General features: G+C 41.6%; 1 protein-coding gene across 1 annotated transcript; it reads left to right on the forward strand.

Moving 5' to 3' along the window:
- The first annotated feature begins 21068 nt into the window (after positions 1 to 21068).
- On the forward strand, positions 21069 to 23019 carry LOC141983029 (uncharacterized). Its single transcript, XM_074945701.1, has 2 exons — positions 21069 to 22007; positions 22595 to 23019. Exons 1-2 carry the CDS (start codon positions 21422 to 21424, stop codon positions 22678 to 22680), a joined length of 672 nt encoding a protein of 223 aa, XP_074801802.1. The 5' UTR covers positions 21069 to 21421; the 3' UTR covers positions 22681 to 23019.
- Positions 23020 to 23259: the final 240 nt, after the last annotated feature.

A 23259-nucleotide genomic window follows, 5' to 3' on the forward strand; every position in this document is an offset into this window, starting at 1 on the left:
TTTGGGTTTCTTTTGCTTTTTTCAGGAACCGTAGTTCATGACAGTAAGTATTGACCTCTGCCAAAGCAGACACAAATAAACTGATCCCACAAACCACAGGACCTGCCATAATAGTAAAATACTGCTAGTTATAGAAGTGGCTAAAAAACTAATAGCACTCAGACTGTGCCCTGAAGTTCAACAAACTTGAGCCCAAAGGAAGTGGTGGAAAAAAACAGTTTCCACAGAACTTAGACCGTTAGCTCTTTAGGGCAGGAATTGTGTCTTTCTCTGTATGTGGAGAGTGTCTAGCACACTGTGAACAAATAATTGGTGAGAGACATCAACTCACAATGCCTTGATGACAGTCCTAGAGAGGACAATTCTAGGAATGTACAGAGTAAGCAACCCAGAAGATCTTCACTGAAATGACAAGACATCGGCAGAAATGCGAACATTTAGGTAAACTGACCCCTGACCATTCAGGGTTTTAAAGACGATACATAGCACTTTGGATTACATCTAGAAGTGAACCAGTATATGTAAGTATTTAATAAGAAATAAACTTGATTTTTAAAAGCATTGTGAAGATACATCTTGCTGATGATCCATTCAGCTGTCTGTCATTCTGCACAAAAAGTTTAGTGATTCTTCCAGTGTGGAAGTCTTTTGCTCTGATCTAACCTAACACATAGGAAGTCTTGTCCAGCAGATGAATTCAGAGAGGAATTGCTAGAAACTCTAATAGTGATTTTAGGGTAATTTTTTGCTGCTGGGGCTGACCAGAGTGTATTGGCTCCTCTTGGCATGTTGGCTCTTCTGGTCTGGCCCTTTGTTGAGTTGAGCCTTGGACTGATAAAAAAGTTGTTCAGAGTAGACACGGTGACACCCATTGGGTCTGGTGGCAGTGCCTGGCCAAGCAAAAGCCAGGCTGTGTGGCTAAGCTCCAGCTTGGACAATAGATTTGCTGGGGCTGGGATCAGAGTCTATCTGGGAGCTGGGGCTCGGAGGAAGGCCAGGCTAGAGGTTATTTACTTTACTTTTTAGCTTCTTAATTTATGTTACAGTCTGTCACCACATCCCCAAGAGTACTGACAATAATAAAGAGAAAACAAGGGAGAAAAAGAGAAGTCACATACACATTCTCCCTATTTCCCTTTCTCCCCCATCATGTTCCCTGAAATCTCCCTTTTGCCCTACTCTGTCTTCTCACCCTATTATTCTTTATTCTCCCTCTCTTTCCACCTCCACCTCTGGTCTCCATGGGCTCTCTTGTGCTTCTATAAAGCAAGACCTAGGCTAAAGCATTTTATCAAGGAAATCCTAATAGGATTCATATCAGCCAACACATTTTTAAAAATGAATTCCTTTCAGGGGCCCCAGTGCTGTTTTTCTCTTGTTCAAATCTGGGAAATGACAACAGGAAATCATAGCCAATGTAGTTATTTTAAATAATCTTTTCCATACATGTTGTCATTAAATGTTTTCTTCTGAAAACCCCCAGAGTTCCTGTCTTCGGGAAGCTGAGAGAGAGGTGACAGGTTGCCTTTTCCTGTTTGTAGCCAGCAGCGACCCCTTTCTGCCTCATTCCCCACTTGTAAAGAAAGAGTCCATTGCCCAGTCAGGGAGCTACTTAGCCAGGATCCCATCTGTGGAATGAACTGGGTGTAAAGGGGGAGAAACAGGAGCTGTTTGCTGGAAGAAGATGGGGTATATGCAGCGGAGAAGTAACGGGACTTGGCTTAGAGGCAGAGCAGAAGGGAGGGCGGGATGGGACTCGGGCTGGTCAAAAAATGAAAAGAATTTTGTGAAAAAAATTGAAATTTCAAAGTTGTTTCTGTTTCTCAGGGTTCAAAGTGGAACAGTTTTTCATTTTTCTTCAAACTTTTTCACAAAATATTTTAAAAACATTTCAGATCTTTAGCATTGCAATTTTTCATTCCCCCTTCCCCCCCTCCTTTTTTTTTGTGCCACTGAGCGCTGTACAATGAGTAGTACCAAGGGGTTGGATCCCCTCCAACCACTTTTTCCATTTTCCTTTTTTCCCCCTTTCTCCTTTTTGCACTCTAACTTTTCAACATTTCTGCAACTGTGGAAAAGTTAGAGAGTGTCCAGATTAAAATGTTGCATATTCCTTTTTGCCACGGAAGCAGCTTGAGGAAATTCAGGACTGGATTGAGTCAATCTAGGGCTTTCGGCCTAACATGGGACCCTTGTAGCTCTATGTGTGGGCCATGTCACTCTCTCTCCACTTGCGTAGCTGTGGCTGGAGGATAGCTTTCCCTTTTAGAGATGCTGGAGCAATGTCACGGGCCCCTTTCTCTCCCCAGGCAGTGGCAACAGAGGTTAACCCCTTTATGTCTAGAGAGAGAGAGACATGAGCAGCAGTGTGGTAGCTGCTTACCCCAGCAGCCAGGGTGTATCCGCTTGATAGTGTAGGCTGACCCCAGTGCACTTTTCTGCCACATGATTCTCTGCTGGCATTTTGAAGGCATCAGAATTCCAACTGAGAATACGGGGACAAGTGTTCAACATGTTATATCAGAGAATTATCCAAGCAACTGTTACGAATGTTGGGTTCACTAAACAGCTATTTGTCAATGTTTCAGGGGGTATCATTTTATTAGCTGTGCCCTTGATATGTGTTATATGGCATGCCGATCACTAGCAATCTCTGCTCAGCTCAAATAGTCCTGAAATTCCCTCTCCGTGCCCTTTACTTCTGCCAACTGCCACCATCTCCACACCTGGCTCTCTGGCCCAGTGCACTTCCCCTGTCTCCCGGAGTGCCTGCCGTTGCCTGGCTACCTTGTCTCCATATCCCCCATATACCTTTGTCCCCTAAACCTCTGTGCTATGTATTGAACATTAGATACACTTGTGAATCTAGAACACATGTTGTTACAATGACCAAATGACATGATTTCTGGAGGTCATTTGGGGGAGCGGGGAAGAGAGAAAAGATTAATACTACTTTTGCTGTAATTACTTCTGTTCAGGGAAGACATGTATAATCCACCTTTCACATGCATATTATTTTATATTCAATTCTATGTAAGTGCCTGGGGCCTGATTCCGCTCCCACTGATTTCAGTAGGACAGGAACAGGCCTGTATCCAGGAATTACTGCTGCTCTTTGTTTAATGCTGTTAATATACTTTATGTACAGTACTTACTATATCAGTTACTCTTATTCATGATGTATTTTTTTTAATGTTTAAATCTCAATTAAATATTTAAGCACATGCATGCACACCCCACACATGCACCGAATCAGCAAGCCATTTGAAGCAATTAAACATTATTATAGTGAGAAGGAAACTAAAGAGGGATTGACCCAGGAATATCTGTGAGAATTTGTAGCTAATTCATCTCTTTTAAAAATAATGGTTTGGGTTGTACTTTTCCATTTCCTTACTTCCTCTGTCTGCCTTATTGGATTATCTGATCTTCCTATGTACCTGTGCAAAGGATTAAAGAGATTCTCTAAAGCAGTTCTTAACAGTTGTTCAGTTCAGTAGTTTCCTTTTTGAATATAGTTCTACATGACTGAGTCCAGTATTCAAATGAAAATTAAGCTGTCATGATGACTGCGATTTGCTAAACAACACCCTTTACCTCAATAGTTAATCTATCTTTCCTTGTCTGCCTGACCTCTACCTAGAGCTCTACTTTTATTGTAACCATTATTATTTGTTGCACAGATACAATTTTTCTTCTAATTACTGATCAGGCAAGGTCACAGATGTCCTGAATACCAAAACTTCTGACATCTTGCTAAACTTTGGCACTGAAGGCACAGTTGTTATTCTAAGTCAGCTTTCCTGATTGTTGAGAATTAACCTTAAGAGTGTGAGGATCTGAATCTTAAACTAACCTTCTGAGATGTAAATCAATAGTGCCTTTTGTTATGTCTTATGCTAACCACAGGTGTGGACATACAAGCTATCAGGGAAGGTATACAGTGGAACAACAGACAAAAGCTGAGAAGGACTTAGAATAAGAAGTGGCCTTGGGAGGGGGGAGCATGCCGTTAGCGGATTTCCTTTTCTAGCAGTATAAGCCTCTCTTTTCTAGCCCTGATAGGTCACAATATATTGGACCTTAAACCTTTCACCATTTCAGGACAGAATAATGCCTGCTTTATACCTCTGACTAGTGTAATTTTAAGTTGAAAATTCCACTCTTGGAGGAAAGGTGGAAACATTTCTTTGCCGGATTGATTTAAACATAAAGACTATGCTTCACTTGCGTGCTTCCCTGGGTAGTTCTCTGTGTACTGCTAGCACATGTACCCCACACCTATGCCAAGTATCCACTTATGCCAAGCTGGGCATGTGTACATGCTTTGCACAGGCACGTACTTCACCTGCATCCACACTACCCCTTTTTGGTATGTGACAATAGTGCTACCATTTCAGTGTGGTCTCCCAGAGTCCTGTGTATCACAGGAGACACTCCGGGAACCACCTTGCTGTGTGTATGTTGCTTGAACTGTATACTGCCTTCACGCGTTAACCCTCCGGGACCAGACCACTTGATTTCAGAAACTGATACCGGGGCAGAAGTATGTGGCTATCACCCTTTGGAAGCTGGTACCATCTGACAGCTACTGATAAGTTGCAAACCCATTAGGAGTTGAGAAGTCAACTGTCAGAGCAGTGGTTATCCAGGTTTGCCAGGCTGTCAAAACTGTGATATACCCCAGGGTGGTTACCATAACCTAAGTCCCTGAAATTATTGCAGGATATCAAAGGATGAGGTTTCCGAACTATGTTGGAGCTATCAATGGAGCACATATCCCTATACTTTGCCAATGGAAAGGGGCTAGTGAATACATGAACCAAAAAGCCTACTGGTTCTCCAAGGCTTAGCGGACCACATGGGTCAGTTCATGAATGTGTATGTTGGTAACATGAGAAAGGTCCATAATATATTGGACCTTAAACCTTTCACCATTTCAGGACAGAATAATGCCTGCTTTATACCTCTGACTAGTGTAATTTACCAGGGTGCTTCAGGGGCTGGGAAAGAAGGTCTTTAGTTCTCGCAAGTGATGTGATTATGTACTGTTTCTATGTTATTTATTTATTTGGGGGGACCCCACATACCTGCTTCTACAGTGGCTCATGAATCTTACCCTGACATCACCAGTTTGGAATTTCAACTCCAGACTGAGTAGCTGAAGAATGGAGGTTGAATGAGCCTTTGGGTGGCTGAAAGCCTGTTGGCAATGCCTCTGGACCCATCTGGATGCCAATGTGGCCGATGCCATTTAGATTATTGTGGCGTGCTGTACCTTGCACAACATATATGAGGCTAAAGAGGAATACTTCCACAGTGCGTGAGCGCAGGACAAATCTGACTCTCAAAGTCTGTACATGCAGCCAGATCCCACCCAGATGCACACAGCTCTTGGTTCCTGAGGAAACTTATGATGCTGTGAACTTAGAACAGCAGGGAGCCAGAAGGTGACTTGAGACTGTGCTGAGGGAGGCTATTGTTACACTATGGTGTTGCTGAAAAGCTAAATAGAGCATTGCCACATATTTCTGCTATGAGACACATCAATGTCAACATAGCTGGCACTGCAGGGGACTTGACACTGATTCTTTGAGAAGGAAATGTCACCCAAATGAGCTTTCCTCATATACATGCAATTGGAACATATCTAATTTTTCTTTTTGTTGTCCCTTCTTGGAATGCAGACATGAACAAAGGTCATGGGAACAGAAATGGATATTCTTTTTCAGTCACTTTGCTTTGCCTTTGAAAGTAGAGCCTCATTTAAGTTCCTGAGGCCCAGCTGGGCCTTAAGGAGTCACAAATATTTGAGTATTGTTTTTTTTTTTATTACTATTGAAGCCATTAATGATCCTTTTAGAGCACTGGTTCGACATTGGCTTCCTGAGGCGCTTAACGTTAACCTCATAGAGTCACTGTGAGCCAAACACCACCACACTCCTCTGGCCACATGTTTCGAGAAGAACCCCCTATATCCACAGGGGACAGTGAGAATAAGCCCTTCTTTCTATCAATTTTCATCCATCAGCACCATGGGATATAGAAGCACAAAGAAGACAGCCTGGAATCTGCATATCGGGCCTTTTTCCACACCACTATTTAGAACCTTCACAAACTTAATATATCATCTTATTAGTGAGATTTTAGTTGGACTATACAGAAGCTAAAATTGCCACACTCTACCTCTTCATGGATGCTGATGTAAAGATGTATATAGATGCTCTAACTAAAGAAGAATTGCAATCTATCTAAATCGTACATTGAGGACTGGATGTCAGTAGTGAATGAGATCAGTTATAATCTAATGAAAAGTGATAATGTCAAAGATATGCTTTATGCCTGCAAAATACTCAGAGGGTGGCGTTTGCAAGGGTGACTTAGAGGCTGCAATGATGGTCTGTAGGGAATTCTGGGATGGAGCACTCTCAGTTTCTCTTGTGGAAGCTGCTCCACTACATATAAATAATTAAGTATTTACTGGCCCAGAAATAGAGTAAGAATGACACTCTAGCCCAGTGGTTAAAGCACTCAGCTGGAGGTGGGAGACTCCAGATCCTGCTGATCCAATCAATAGTTAATTGTTATACACAGTTGAAGGAGATCCCCCAGCAGCACTTGAGAGAGTCTTACCTTCTAGCCCAGTGGCTAGGGTGCTGTCATGGGAGGTGAGAAACCCAAGTTCAACCCCTTGCTTCACATCAGACAGAAGGGCTAATTGAAGTTGGTCTCCCACATCCTGGATGAATATTCTGTCCACTGGGCTAGAAGATGTAAGGGAGAGGCCACCACATCCTCCAGCTGTATTGTGTTTGTTTTAGATCAGGTGAGGCAGGTGAGGGAATGCTTAGTTTGTGAATCCCTCCGAAGCATTGGTGTGAACTGTCAATGAACTGCTAGATGGTGTCAAGATCAAGGTGGCTGTGTACATGCCCAGCTAATGAAATTTAGGCACCTTGCAGACTTTAATGGCAGAAATTTAGGCACTAAAGGACTTTAGATATCTACAGGGTTAGGCAGCAGTTGAACAGGATTTTTGTGAATGCCAGTGGTGCCTAAAGTGGCATTTAGGTGCCTCAGTCTCCCTTGTGAGTCCCATCCAGGGAGTTCAATTGTGTTACAAGAGGGATGAATTTGACTCATGGTTTCTTACGGGAGAGAACTTGCATACAACTGTTTGTTGTTAGAAAAGAAGTATGCTAACGAGGACAGTATGTATAACACAACATGACACCACAAGGTTTAGCAGGACCTGTGAGATACCATGTATAACATTGACTACCTAAAATGAAACTGCATGGGAGTGATACCATAAAGGGTCAGATCCTAAGATGGTATAAATTGACATAGCTCCACTGCAGTCATGGGAGCTATACCAAGTTACACTAGCAGAAGCTCTTGCCCAGAGTACACTGCAGAGCTTTGTTAACAGGTTCTGATTTGATTTGCTCTCTTATACTTCCTTCTGGCTCCCCTGTTGTCTCCCTGGTGCATATTCTGCTTTTTCCACTTTTCTCACAAATAATCGGTCTCAGTTTAAAAATGAGATACGATTTTATTCACTTGGTGGCCTCAGATTTCAATATTACTTTAATCTTATAATTAACACATTTTTCTAATGGGGTTATTTAATATGCTTCCTTGGAAGCAGTTGAGCACAGTTAAAAGCAGCAGTGGGCAGGCAGCAGTGATTATTTCTAATATTTTAATGGCCTGGCACAGTTAAAATCTTCATTATATAAATAGGAAAAATAAGCTCAAGTTTTCAAACACTTTTTTTAAGATTCTCATACACATTTCTCACATTCACAGTCCCACCCATGCCCCTCTCTGACATTCAGTGACAAAGACAGAGCCAATCAAATCCATTCTGAATGAAAAACACAAGCAAGAAATAGATTGGCACACACAACAGGGTATACAAGCACATTTTAAAAAATAATTTCCTCTTTATTCTACACTTTTAATTTGTTAAAGATGTTATAAAGATAACAATAATTTGTAGAGTCCAAGGCCAGAAGGGACCATTGTGATTGTCTAGTCTGACCTTTCTGTATAACACAGGCCACAGAACTTCCCCAAAATAAATCCTCAAGCATATTCCTAAAACCATCCAATCTTGATTTAAAAATTGTCAGTAATGAAGAATCCCGCAGTATTTCTGAATTTATTTATCTGCAACTTCCAACCATAGAATCATGTTCTAGCTTTCTCTGGTAGATTGAAGAGCCCATTATTAAATATTTGTTCCCCATGTAGTTACTTACAGACTGTAAGCAAGACACCCCTTAACCTTCTCTTTGTTAAGCTAAATACATTGAGCTCTTTGAGTCTATCACTATAAGGCAGGTTTACTAATCCTTTAATCATTCTTGTGGCTATTCTCTGAACTCTTTCCAATTTATTAACATCCTTCTTGAATTGTGCCCACCGGAACAGGACACAGTATTCCAGCAGCAGTTGCACAAGTGCCAAATACAGATGTATACATTTACATTTAGTTTTACTAAAAGGCATGTTGTTTGCTTACACCCAATTTACCAAATGATCAAGATCACTCCTGTTAGAGCGCTTATTCCTTCACTCTCCCACTTCCCTGGTCCTTCTCGCATGAACAGAGAGCAACAATACCCGAAGTCCGAAGGTGCAAACAATTCGATGTTTATTGGGGTGAACTTTCAGCAAGCTTAAATACAAGTTCCTTTTTCCTTATTTTCGAATCCCAACTTACTTCCTGTTTGCCCCTAATTTATATAGTAATATTCTTAGCTATACCTTAACCAATCATTCTACTGAAATTTAACTAACCAATCCTAACATATTGTAACATGACTAGCTAACCAATTATATCCCACCACCTTAATTAGATTACACCCAGCAAAATTAATTATATAGCAGACAGAAACAATCACAGAACCAGACAGAGATTATACAGACAAACAATAGCAAAGTTGGAACTCTAATGACAAAACAATACAGAAGTGAGGATTTCACATCCCAGCTATTGATAAGTGAGTTCTTGCCAGACAGGATGCTATCAAACTAAGTTTCCTTTTACATTTTCTAGGCACTTCCCTTTCTCTGGAGGTGATAGGAATTATCAGGACAGGATTGTATTCAGGACAGGATTGTATTCCTAACAGCCCAATAGCACCTTCTTTCAATGTGACTAGTTTGGAATGTGAGGATGTGACTGTTCGCTTCCTAGCTTATGGCTGCCTCTGCTGCTTAGCCAAAGGCCTTAGCCTAAGAACAGGGCCTCAAACAGTCACAGTAAGAGAGGGCCCTTACACCAGCAGACAGTGATTTTGATTCTTTCTTTTATACCTCTAGAACTAGCCAAGTGATAAGAATACCCCTAAATTCTTAAAGTACAGGCTTTTGCAGACAGGCCTGAATATCTATATCCTAACAACTCCAAATTAGTGATCTGTCCTCAAATTAGTGATCTGTTCATTGGTTACCACTCTCCTAATGTTTGTGTCATCTGAAAACTTTATCAGTAGTGATTTTTGTTTTCTTCCAGGTCATTGTTAAACATGTTAAATAGCATAGTGCTGAGAGCCGATCTCTGCAGGACCCCATTGGAAACACACACATTTGATGACGATTCCCTGTTTACAATAACATTTTGAGACCTATCAGTTAGCCCAGTTAAATCCATTTAATGTGTGCCATGTTAATTTTCTATCATTCTAGTTTACTCAAAATGTCATGCTGTACCACGTCAAATGGCTTATAGAAGCCTAATTATATTATGTCAACACTATTACCTTTATCAAACAAATCTAATAAAAATGTCCAGTTAGTTTTTCAGGATCTATTTTCCATAATCCCATGTTGATTTGCATTAATTACATTACCCTCCTTTAATTCTTTATTATTTGAGTCCCATATGAGCTGCCCCATTCTCTTCCTAGGGATCAGTGTCAGGCTGGCAGGCCTATAATTACCCCAGTCATCCTGTTTAACCTTTAGTTAAAAATTGTCACAACATTAGCTTTCGTTCATTCTTATGGAATTTCCCCAGTTCTTCAAGATATATTGAAAAATCAACATAAACAGTTCAGTGAGCTCTTCAACCAGCTCTTTTAAAACTCTTGGATGCAAATTATCTGGATGTGCTGATTTAAAAAAATGTCTAACTTTAGTAGCTTCTGTTTGTTTGATATCCTCCAGAGATACTAGTAGAATGGAAAGCGTGTTATCATCACCATAATAATGAGACTATATCATCTGTTTTTTCCTCAGATACAGAACCGAAATATTTGTTGTCTTTCCTGCATTATTACTGACAATTCTACCATCTCCATCTACTAATGGACCAGTATCATTGTTAGGATTCTTTTTGTTAGGATACTTTAAAAATTCCTTCTTATTGTCCTTAAATCTACAGACTATATATTTCTTCTTGTGTCTCTCTGTTTCCCTTATCAATTTTCTAGTTCCTAGCTTCTGATTTATATTCATTAATATGAGCTTCCCCTTTCTTCCATTCATTAGTCAGATATTTTCATTTTTTATAGTTGCCTTCACTTCCCCTCTAAACCAGGTCATTTTTTTAACCAGCACAAACTTCTTCCTCACTTGTGGGATTGGGTAACTAGTAACATATTCTTAAATGATTCCCAATTACAATTCACATTTTTCTGATTAAATTCTTCCTCCCAACTGATCTGGCTCATAATAGTTTTCAGCATTGTGAAACTGACCCTATTAAAGTACCAAGTATATACCTTACTGGTCTGGACTTTATACCTTTGCACCTTATAAAGGTGATCAGGTCCTGTACCTATGCTACCATTGTTATTTTTTAGTTCTGTGATGAGTTCCTCTTTATCTGTTTGGACAAGGTCTAAAAAAAAAATAAAAAAAAATTCCCCTGCATTGACTGCAACACTTTTTGAGTTAGGAAAACATCATCTATAGTGTTTAGAAACTCCAAGGATGATTTAGTACTGGCAGCACAAGACTCCTGTATATGTCACGGAAATTGAAGTTCCCTATGATCTTGCAGCATTTTTTTCCTACACATTACAGTTAGGTGTGGAAGGAGTCAGACATCCTGTTCCCTAGTGTGATTTGGTGGTCAGTAGCAGACACCAACTAATACCCCATCTTGTGCTTTCTCTGTTAGGACATTGATCCATAAGCATTCAGGATTATTTTCTTCCAAGTTATCAGCCATTTTTGACTTAGAGTGCTGTTTCCCCTCCCCTTTTGCCCACTTGATCCTTCCTAAATAGGTTAAAAATACTGACAAAGGGGAAAAGATGTTTTAGAGCGGCTGTCTGTGGGATATCACTGTGGCACTTTCTCAGGGAGCCCGGGATTCTGAGTCACCTTGTTTCCCTCATGCCTCAGCAACAGTGAGACTTGCTGGTGCTAAACTAAGTGTTAGTTCCCTGTCACTCCAGTCTGCTAGCCACCCAATGTCCTCCGGCTCTCTGTCAGCTTTTATTTTGCCTTGTAGGTTAATGTTAGGTGTACCCCAATTCCAGCCCTGTCTCTGGACACTCACAGAAATGACCAGGTTTGCTGTCTCCAAAGTGATAGTGTTCATACCAGTCTGTGTGGTTCAGCTGAAGATTCACCCTTACTTAATATTACAGCATGGAGATTAATTTACAATAAAACCAAGAATAAGTGTATTAATTAAGAACAGAGATTTACATGATATTGAGTGAGGATACTGGAAATAGAATTGAGTATAAATAAAACAAAAGTATAACATGCTTCTAAAGCTATGGCTGCACTAGAGAGCTTACAGCGGCAGAGCTGCATCGGTGCAGCTGTAAGCTCTCTAGTGTAGCTGCTCTAAGCCGATGGGAGAGAGCTCTCCTGTCTACTGAATTAATCCACCCCCAACACGCAGGAGCAGCTATGTTGGTAGGAGGTCAGGTGCGGAACGATTGTCTGTCGTTGCCCTGATGGAGGGAGGGGCGACTGACGACATGGCTTACAGGGTTGGCTTACAGGGAATTAAAATCAACAAAGGCGGTGGCTTTGCGAGAAACTGAATGGCCCCCTCAAGGATAGAACTCAAAACCTCAAGGATAGAACTCAAAACTGGGTTTAGCAGGCCGTTGATTTCACGGAGGGAGGGAGGAGAAAATGAATACAAAACAAATCTGGTCTATTTCTTGTTTTGAGCCACTTCATCTATCTTTATACAGCTTGCTGGCAGCAGACTGTGCAGTACGACCGCTAGCCATTGTCATCTCCTGGGTGCTCGGCAGAAGACGGTGCAGTATGACTGCTGGCCATCGCCGTCTGCTGGCTGCAGATTAAAAGACAGTGCACTGCCGGTAGGACTCAATCACCATGAGACGAAACTTAAAAGGGAAATGACCTGGCTGAGTCACTCCCATGTTTGCCCAAGCGCCCCTGACCTCATTGAGGTCAGTTAAAAGGGCGCCCTGGACTACCTCAATGACGGCTACCAGTCATACTGCACTGTCTGCTGCCAAAAGGCAATAAACTGCTGCTGTGTAGCAATGCAGTACCGCGTCCGCCAGCACCCAGGAGACATACGGTGACGGTTAGCTGAGCGGGCTCCATGCTTGCCGTGGTATGGCGTCTGCACAGGTAACTCAAGAAAAAAGGCGCAAAATGATTGTCTGCCCTTGCTTTCACGGAAGGAGGGAGGGAACGGGGGCCTGACGATATATACCCAGAACCACCCGCGACAATGTTTTAGCCCCATCAGGCACTGGGATTTCTACCCAGAATTCAAATTGGCGGCGGAGACTGCAGGAACTGTGGGATAGCTACCCACAGTGCAACGGTCCGGAAGTCGACGGTTGCCTCAGTACTGTGGACACACTCCGCCGACTACATGCACTTAGAGCATTTGTGTGGGGGGACACACAATCGACTGTATAAAAACACTTTCTACAAAACTGACTTCTATAAATTCAACCTAATTTCATAGTATAGACATACCCTTATATACAGCTCCCATTGTGTTAGGGCTTTTGCACTGCCTGATTTACTTCAGAGACCAACATAGACAGATAAATCAACATTGTCTAGGACAAACTTGTTTATCAACCCAGTCTAGTTACATGGTTTAAACATCTTTTTAGAACACACATGCAACTTCTTAATTATCACCCAGATATACATTACACAATGCTTAAGTTGACCAATATAATATAAGTTTTCATTAGATCTCATACAACCTTCTTTCCAGACAAATACTATCACAACAAGTCAAGTGGAAATTAACCAAGCAGAACAAAGACACAGGTGACTAAGGTTATAAAAGGATTCACATGCGGAACACTTGGAGAGAGAGACACACAGGAAGTTGTTCAAGGGAGAGGAAGGGGATGGACTGACCAACTTCAGAGAAAAAGAGTTGGGAGGAGGAGGCTCCTTGTTTCAGCACACAAACAATGCACTGCAACAAACAGATGCTGGACAGTCCCAGACAGCACTGACTTCATCCCAAATAATGCTATGGAGTGGTGAGGAAACTGAGGCAAGGAAATGTATGTATGATTTATTCTTTGTTAAAGATCTGTGTATTTCTTGTGTGTTTAAAGAAAACAATAATATGTTTGAATCCTGTGCAAAATCTGTGTGTTTTATGAGCATCTTAACACCTGGTCCCCGAGGGAGTTAAACTTGTAAGTCAGAACTGTAACCTTCAGTGGGAGAGGGTGTGTTTCAGGTCTGGGGGGATTCTGAGGGGTCAGAGGCCCCTGGTTCTATGGACTGGGAAAGAGGGCCACATGGTCTAAGCTTTCAGGAGGGGGCACTACATAGAAGATCAGCATTCTGCATAGGGACCCCAAGACAGGGACAATGCTTGGACTCTGTTCAGATTCTGAAGGCTTAAAAGCCACCCAGTGCCTGGGTCCCCTCACAGCAATCTGGTGAGTAGCTAAGAGGGGGTGCTTGACTGGAACTGTGACAGCTTACAATGATATCAGTCATGGATATAATGGCATGTGTGGGGATGGTTGACTTTGAGAGAAGAGGTAGTCCTCCATAGGGTATAAAATAATCCTTTTCTGCTTCAGTAAAATAGATGTGATATTTACAAACTGCCTTTTGGAACAGAAAATGTCAGTAAATCCTTTTAGAATAACATCCCAGGAAGCACTATATAAAGGGGGAAATGACAGGTCTCTTTGCAGAAAGACTCTCTAAAACATTTTCATTCTCTTTTCTCTGCCATTGAAATGTCAATCTCCCAAGAGGTTAAGGATCAAGGGAAAAAAAAGCTTCTTGGAATTTTAAGAAAGGAAGGGTGTCCCCTTTCATTCTCAGGCTCAATCTCCCATAGACTTTCAGAGCTTGACACTTCAAGTTGAGTGGTTGACAGCTGAAAACAAATCCTACACATACCCTTTTTGCCACTGTGACTTGTTGCCGACTGCTTTCAGGAAAGATGAAATGACCGAACACCAGAAACCCTCCACCAACAGAACAGCAATCAGAGTTCACAGCAGCTTGAGAGAGCCCTATCTACAGCAGTGATAAAATGATTTATTACAGCTATTTCTATTAAAGGAAATCTTTTCTATCCTTTCCAACAGACAAGGCACTTTACTAGTTTAGCCAGCCCTAAGTCTGGATCCTGCATACATAGATGAGTGAACAACTTTCTCTCTCTTTGACCTCAAGAGGTAGAGCTGCTCCCCTGAAACACACAGACTGAAAAGGGGGATTGTCATGGTCCTGTCTGTTCGGGGTGCAAATCCAGACCAATGAGGGGTTGTGCCACACTCTGCCCTGTAACCTTGGGTGCCTCACAATGCTTTGTTGTAGATCCCAACCTAGGACTCTCATGACCAACCTATCAGCATGCAGGTCACACTCTGCGTGTCTGTGTATTAGACAGCCCTGGTTCAGCAGCTCTGACTGCAGCAGCCTGTTCACAGACCCACTCTGGCTTCCACCAGCCTGGGTTACTATTTGCAGGGTGATCCCAGCCCCAATGTTTCCCACACTGTGTGCTCTGCAATGTCCAGCCCTCTCCTGGATTGTTCAGAGAAATCATGTGGTTTGTTTGTTCCTCTAAAGACACAAAACACATCACAGCTCATTAACTTAACAGGGGTGAATACACCTTTCCCTTTAAACACAGCACTGAGTTGGTTTATAGTAAAATAAAACAAATTTATTAACAATAGGTCAGAGGTTAAGTGATGCTATATAAAAGGAATAAAGTTAGAAAAGGTTACAAGAAAATAAAAATGAAAACATACATCTAAATCTTAATCTGGCAAGATACAGACTTCATTGAAGATGGTTTCTCTCACCAGTTATTTTTCTTCCCAGCCATGGCTGACTTTCCCTCAGTCACGACCTTCCACAAAAGTACAAGGTGCTGGCTTCCTTTATCTTCTTAGATAAAATGTCTTTACCTAAGCAGGTTTCTCACCTATATTCAGTTCCAAAGACTTCAAGCCCCCTCCCCACTTGGTTGAAGGACCCATCTTCCTCAGCTTCCAAGAGTCTAGCCTGTTGTGTCTGTCTAGTGATGGAAGCCAGATATGGCTTCTGTGCTTGTGTATATCTTCCAGAAATCAATGACCTTGCTTGAGGAGGCAGGGAGCACGCCTGTATGCCCAGCTTGCGGTGTCCATGAGAAAGCTGACCTCATGCTGTTCTTTCCTTCCTGTGGGCTTCGCATCTCCTGGTATGTAAATGGGGCTTAAGTTGTTTTGATTCTACCATGCTTAATTTACATAGGACATAGGTAAATAGCTGCCTCACCTCCTATCTGGGTGGGAACTGTTCCTTCCTTTGTCCGGCCCCGCATTTTAAAACATGATATCAATGAGTGTTCAGAATTCCTCCTATACTGTTAATACACACATTTCACAGTGATATTAATCACCACTGTGTCATTAATTTTCAGAAAAGAGCTCACTCTATACACTCTTGTAATACAATAATATTATATACAATTGGTTGATTCAATTGCTTATCACTTGTGGTTCAGCCAAGTGCAGACACCACACTGTCTTCTCCCCGGCTTGTTAGTGTGAGGTTTGCCTCCACCCCTTGTTAACTTGATCGGTCTGTTTACTGCTTATGTGTAAATTGACGTAAACACCCATTCCTTTGTTCAGGATGGACTCTTTAACAACTCCCCCGCCATACCTGGTTAGAACCCATTTTAGTTATCATTCCAATATATATCCATAACCCTTAACATCCACCACATACACACATCATGAAAGATTATTAATTATCAGTGAGTTGTTAGTTTTCAAATCATACTTCACAAGGCCTATTTTGTACAAAGATGATTACAATCATGTGTAAGGTGTGAATTCAGGTGTGCTTAGTGTCACAGGAATGAAGAGAGAAAACCTGTAAAGGCAAAAGTACTGCATTTCCAAACACAAACACTCTGGCTTCTAGAAAGGGGGTCCTGCGTCTGCATTCTCCTTGGCTTATGCAGGAGTATTTACCTACACCACACTTTGGAACTTTACCAAAGCCCAGCAGTGTGTGACAGAATCTGACATAACAATGAGCATGATTTGGTGCCTCAGATCACTAACTCTGTTAATCAAAACTTACCCTTCTCCCTCACCTTCCCAACTCTCCTTTAGACTTCTGCCATTTCCCCCTGGCAGTCATTTTGCCCCTCTTTCCTTCCCCCTGCAACTCTCAACACTCATTTTCTAGTATAAAAGCTAAACTGCAAATTGAGGTCTCTTACTCCCAATTAATGTTTTTCTCCCACAGTGAGCACTGAAAAATTACCACAAAGCCACAGACTGCTGCTGAAAGAGCATCTAGGCTCATTGAGCTAGAAAGAGAAAGATCAAATCCAAGGACAAAAGTCAGGATAAAAACCATTTAAAAGTATTTAAATACCAAAGTACGTCCTGATGACAAACTGCTTGGTGTTTGAATACCTTATCCTTGCAGAAAAATTGGTCACTCAATGTACATTTTTAGTGGTAGCTGTAAAACGGAAATAAAAATAATAAGATAAGGTTCAAAGTTTTACTATTGCACCTATCCTACTATAAAATATTTTTCTTAGCAGAAGGCTATATTACAATATGCAAAATTCTTTATTTAAAAAAAAGTGTGCACAACATTTAAAACAAACAAGTCACATTTTATTTAAAGGAGTAAACCACATATACCACAATTCTGTGTGCTAGAATAATTTTTATTTTAGGAGCTGAAAAAGAGCTTCACAAATATTAATGACTAATGCCTCACAATATCTCTATTATGTACTATCATATTCCTTTTACAGCCAGGCAAACTAAGAAACAGAGAGGGGACGTGATTGCCCAAGTAGTAAATCAGTGGCAGAGGTGGGATTAAATTCCCAGAAACTTGACTCCCAGTTTCCTGCTTTAACCATTTGACAACAGTTCTTTTACTGAAAGATGTGTGTTCCTGGGATGTTAGTGCAATTTTTGGGTGGCTGCTTTGGATTTTGTGTCTCACAATGCCCCTCTTGTACTTAATTAGCTCACAAATTTACATCTCTTCTGGTTTATTTCTTAAATGATCAAGGGGAGAAAATTTAAAAAAAAAATCATACCCAGCTTGGGAAATTAGTACTAGTACTGGAAACAAAATATGCATCATATGGATAAATAATGAAATATATAGTTTAAAATGTTATTTGTTTTAATCATCTATTTGTTTCAGCAATGAAAGATTTTAACTAAACCTAGCTGGAGGATGCCCGTTCCATTTTCTGACAGATTTTCAAGGTTTTGAACTTTATTTTCATTCTACACTAAAATGAAAACAATATCTTTCAAATGTTTCCATAAAACAGAACTGTGTCAAAGAGTCCATTTTTGGACAGAAAAGGACAGATTTTTGATTCAGGTAATTTTCTCTCTCTCTCTGTCACTGTAAATGACCATCTACCCTCGGCCTCATAGAACTTCCTGTAGAAGGCTTTGTGGAGTTCGAAAAATATTTTGTCAAAAATTTTCCAACCTGCTCCAATTTGAACAATAAGACATTTCAAATATTGTTTCAGGTGAAACGATCTCAGAACTCTCTACAGAATGGGACAATAATAGCATTATTTATATTTCTTAATTACTTATATGGCCCCTGTTATCACAGTATCTGAGCTCCTCACAATCTTTAATGTAGTTTTCCTCACACAGAAGCCAAGTGAGGTAGGAAAGTGCCATTATACTAATTTTACAGAAGGGGAACTGAGGTACAAAAAGGCTAAAAGACATATTTTTAAAGCCATTTAGGTGCCTAAAGATGCAGACAGGTGCCTAGTGGAAGTTTCTAAAGTCTCACTGCCCAAACAGCTTAAGTAGACAATGAATTTCAGGCACTATTGGCCTGGGCTGGGTTTGAACCGATAAGACAGACGTACTGTAGTGTAAATATTGGATTAACAATATAGTTCACAAAGAGGATCAGAAAGACATTGCGCTAACACCAATTTCCCAGTCACCTGTGTGTGTGTGTCTGTGTGTGTATGTGTACATGAGCATACATATGATTTCATACTTTTTCATTATGGTACATGTAGGAAAAGTTTATATGTTTTTCTGGATGATTGAAGCAAGTTGTGAATGATGTATGAGATCCAAAATCTCAGCAAAGTGCCCATATAGTGCAATGCAGTTACTGATGTACTGTTTGCTGTGTGCTGCCTGGTGTCAGATGTAATAAAATAAATCCCATTGAACAAAACCTGGTAGGCTATGGGGGGAACCTAGTCATCCAAGGTATTTTAAAAGGGACACAGTCAAGGTTACTAGCTCTAAATATTGATCTACCTTGACAGCATGTCTCACCCTGAAAGATCTTCCCTTCAGGAGTCCATCAATATACTTCTTTTTCAAAGTAACATTTCCCCAACTGGAAAAATGAGAAAGAAATGATATCCAGCATACACATAACTTATGCTGAGGTGCTTAGTGGGCAAATTGCTTCACATACTACCTGCAACATACACACTATAACCCTAATCCTGCAACTGAATCTGCACTCTTACATCATTTTTGTGGTCTTAAAAATAAATGGGCTCAGCACAGGCACAGGAGTCTGCTAGCACAGATCTAGCTGCAGAATGGAGCTCTCTCTCTCTCTCTCCCTCTCTCCCAGTCACAAATTTACTGGTATACAGTGCCACTGAACTCCCAGACTGTCATTGACCTGTTAAAATATTCCTTTTCAGAGAAATAAATGTTATCTTTTAGAAAGAAATGCAGTAATGGAACCCTTGACTGTAAATCTTTCCAGAAGGGATGACAAACATGGGGAAGTGATGGAAATGTCAAGGCAGTGTAAGCTAATAATTAGACTTTACACTTTGTAAGTGTGCCTTTAATGCATCTCGGTGGGGGATGACCCGAATTATTTATTTATTTATTTGATCAATTATTTATTTATTAAATTGGTGTCATTGAATATCTATTTGAGACTCCATATATCTATCCAAGGAACAATTTTAGAAAATATCTTCTCCAAATTAATTTTTGTAAGGTAGCTTTTTTTGCATGAGGGAAGGTGGAGAGAGAAGATACAGATTTGGAGGGAAGCATTAGCCCTACGTTTAATAAATTATTTTTTCTTTTTATAACAATTTTAAAAAATCCCTCTGGCAATATGATGATAAAGCAGGAGGCCAATCATGCTGACTATTAATATTAGGAAGGGATATGCCCTTTACACTAGTTCAGAGCTCAGAGATTCAAATTCTTGTAATACTTCTTGCTGTTTGTTCTTGGATTGTAATGATTCCGAATTTCTTAGGACCAGATCCTGCACTTCTTATTCAACGTCCTTGCTCAGAATTTGGAGTGCAATGAACATCATTTAGGAAAAGATGGGTGCAAAGATGTAGTCCTAATCCCAAGCCATGCAGGTGCTGGTGCCAGATGTAAGGTAGAGACACTCTTAGGCTGTCCTAATTTTGCCATCAGCCAATGACCCCTGGAAGTAGCTGGCTGTAAGAGTTCCATCCACATCCCTTTTCTCGGATCTGCAAAATGGGATAATGATACTGACTTCCTTTCTAAAGCACTTTGAGATCTACTGATGCAAAGTGCTATATAAAACTAGGCATTGTTATTATTAATTATTGTTATCATTATTATTGTTATTATTTTTCTCATTCTATGGCAACACCTAGTGCAAAAGCGGATGAAGGGCGTACTTTCTGCTTTGGTAACTCTTCACCACTGGAGAATTACTCAGGAGTGGAGTAATCCTCCAGTGGCTGCTAAAATGGCTTTTGGGTCTTAATGAAAGCACTAGGTGCAATGTGAGACTGAAGGTTTGGGATAGTAAAATCCACATCTCCAGACATGAAAGGTGCTTCAGTCCATCAGCTTCTCTCAGAGAACCATCACAACCTATTCCAAAAAACACATGGAACGGGAGAAAGGACAGTAAGGAGAAACACCCTGACATTTTATAGTTTTACTTTCCATTGAAATCTTCATATCACATTTTCAGTTCGACCAACATGTGTTTTAAAGTTTGCGCTTGGTGCAAGAGGGCACTAGGGAGAGAGGCTTTTCTTAGAGATGTTCAGGATGGGTTTGATCACAGTTCAAATACTGATGAACTAAGACTGTTTCTCGATTCATAAAGAGAATATTTTGGCATTCGCCCTGCTTCAAACAAGGAAAAACCCTTTGAGCCTAAATGGGACTGCAGCAAAGAGAGCAAACAAGATGCCAGTTTGTATTGTGAGAAGAATCTAACTTAAATCAAAAGTATCTTTAAATTATTTGGAAAAGACAGTGAGTGATTGAAGACACGCCAGCATTTTTCCTACAGGATGTGTGTGCCACATTTTCTCTTTCCGCTCTCGGTAGTGCAGTGCAGTCATTTACCTCTTTATACCTATGGTAATTACAACTGAGGCTTAGCAAGAGTCAGACCTGTTTGAAGTACAGTTCAAGAAGCATAAGTATGTTTTTTTAAAATAATCATTGTATTCCTGTATTGTAGCATGATTTTGTTGTGAATAAGGATATGAAAAATTTGAATACAATGCTAAAGACAAATCTTGGTGTTTGGTATTTCAGATACACACTATTGAATTCAGACAAGCAACTATGCCCTGGTCTACACTAGGACTTCAGGTCGAATTTAGCAGCGTTAAATCGATGTAAACCTGCACCTGTCCACACGATGAAGCCCTTTTTTTCGACTTAAAGGGCTCTTAAAATCGATTTCCTTACTCCACCCCTGACAAGTGGATTAGTGCTTAAATTGGCCTTGCCGGGTCGAATTTGGGGTAGTGTGGACACAATTCGACGGTATTGGCCTCCGGGAGCTATCCCAGAGTGCTCCATTGTGACCGCTCTGGACAGCACTCTCAACTCAGATACACTGGCCAGGTAGACAGGAAAAGAACCGCGAACTTTTGAATCTCATTTCCTGTTTGGCCAGCGTGGCAAGCTGCAGGTGCTCATCAGCAGAGGTGACCATGCAGAGCTCATCAACAGAAGTGACCATGATGGAGTCCCAGAATCGCAAAAGAGCTCCAGCATCGACTGAACGGGAGGTATGGGATCTGATCGCTGTATGGGGAGAGGAATCCGTGCTATCAGAACTCCGTTCCAGTTTTCGAAATGCCAAAACCTTTGTCAAAATCTCCCAGGGCATGAAGGACAGAGGCCATAACAGGGACCCAGAGCAGTGCCGCGTGAAACTTAAGGAGCTGAGACAAGCCTACCAGAAAACCAGAGAGGCGAACGGCCGCTCCGTGTCAGAGCCCCAAACATGCCGATTCTATGATGAGCTGCATGCCATTTTAGGGGGTTCAGCCACCACTACCCCAGCCGTGTTGTTTGACTCCTTCAATGGAGATGGAGGCAACACGGAAGCAGGTTTTGGGGACGAAGAAGATGATGATGATGATGATGAGGTTGTAGATAGCTCACAGCAAGCAAGTGGAGAAACCGGTTTTCCCAACAGCGAGGAACTGTTTCTCACCCTGGACCTGGAGCCAGCACACCCCGAACCCACCCAAGGCTGCCTCCTGGACCTGGCAGGCGGAGAAGGGACCTCCGGTGAGTGTACCTTTTAAAATACTACACATGGTTTAAAAGCAAGCATGTGAAAGGATTAATTTGCCCTGGCATTCGTGGCTCTCCTGGATGTACTCCCAAAGCCTTTGCAAAAGGTTTCTGGGGAGGGCAGCCTTATTGCATCCTCCATGGTAGGACACTTTACCACTCCAGGCCAGTAACACGTACTCGGGAATCATTGTACAACAAAGCATTGCAGTGTATGTTTGCTGGCGTTCAAACAACATCCGTTCTTTATCTCTCTGCGTTATCCTCAGGAGAGTGAGATATCATTCATGGTCACCTGGTTGAAATAGGGTGCTTTTCTTCAGGGGACACTCAGAGGTGCCCGTTCCTGCTCGGCTGTTTGCCTGTGGCTGAACAGAAATGTTCCCCGCTGTTACCCACGGGGAGGGGGGAGGGTTGAGGGGGTAGCCACGCGGTAGGGGGAGGCAAAATGCGACCTTGTAACGAAAGCACATGTGCTATGTATGTAATGTTAACAGCAAGGTTCACCCTGAAAGAGTGTAGCCACTGTTTTATAAAATGTGTCTTTTTAAATACCGTTGTCCCTTTTTTTTCTCCACCAGCTGCATGTGTTTCAATGATCACAGGATCTTCTCCTTCCCAGAGGCTAGTGAAGATTAGAAAGAAAAAAAAACGCACTCGTGATTAAATGTTCTCTGAGCTCATGCTGTCCTCCCACACTGACAAAACACAGATGAATGCGTGGAGGCAAATAATGTCAGAGTGCAGGAAAGCACAAAATGACTGGGAGGAGAGGTGGCAGGCTGAAGAGAGTAAGTGGCGGGCTGAAGACAGGGCTGAAGCTCAAATGTGGCAGCAGCGTGATGAGAGGAGGCAGGATTCAATGCTGAGGCTGCTGGAGGATCAAACCAGTATGCTCCAGTGTATGGCAGAGCTGCAGCAAAGGCAGCTGGAGCACAGACTGCCACTACAGCCCCTGTGTAACCAACCGCCCTCCTCCCCAAGTTCCATAGCCTCCACACCCAGACGCCCAAGAACGCGGTGGGGGGGCCTCTGGCCAACCAGCCACTCCACCACAGAGGATTGCCCAAAAAACAGAAGGCTGGCATTCAATAAATTTTAAAGTTGTAAACTTTTAAAGTGCTGTGTGGCATTTTCCTTCCCGCCTCCACCACCCCTCCTGGGTTACCTTGGTAGTCATCCCCTTATTTGTGTGATAAATGAATAAAGAATGCATGAATGTGAAGCAACAATGACTTTATTGCCT

Source organism: Natator depressus, chromosome 1 (assembly GCF_965152275.1).
Source record: "Natator depressus isolate rNatDep1 chromosome 1, rNatDep2.hap1, whole genome shotgun sequence".
In the NCBI taxonomy this organism is placed as follows: Eukaryota; Metazoa; Chordata; order Testudines; family Cheloniidae; genus Natator; species Natator depressus.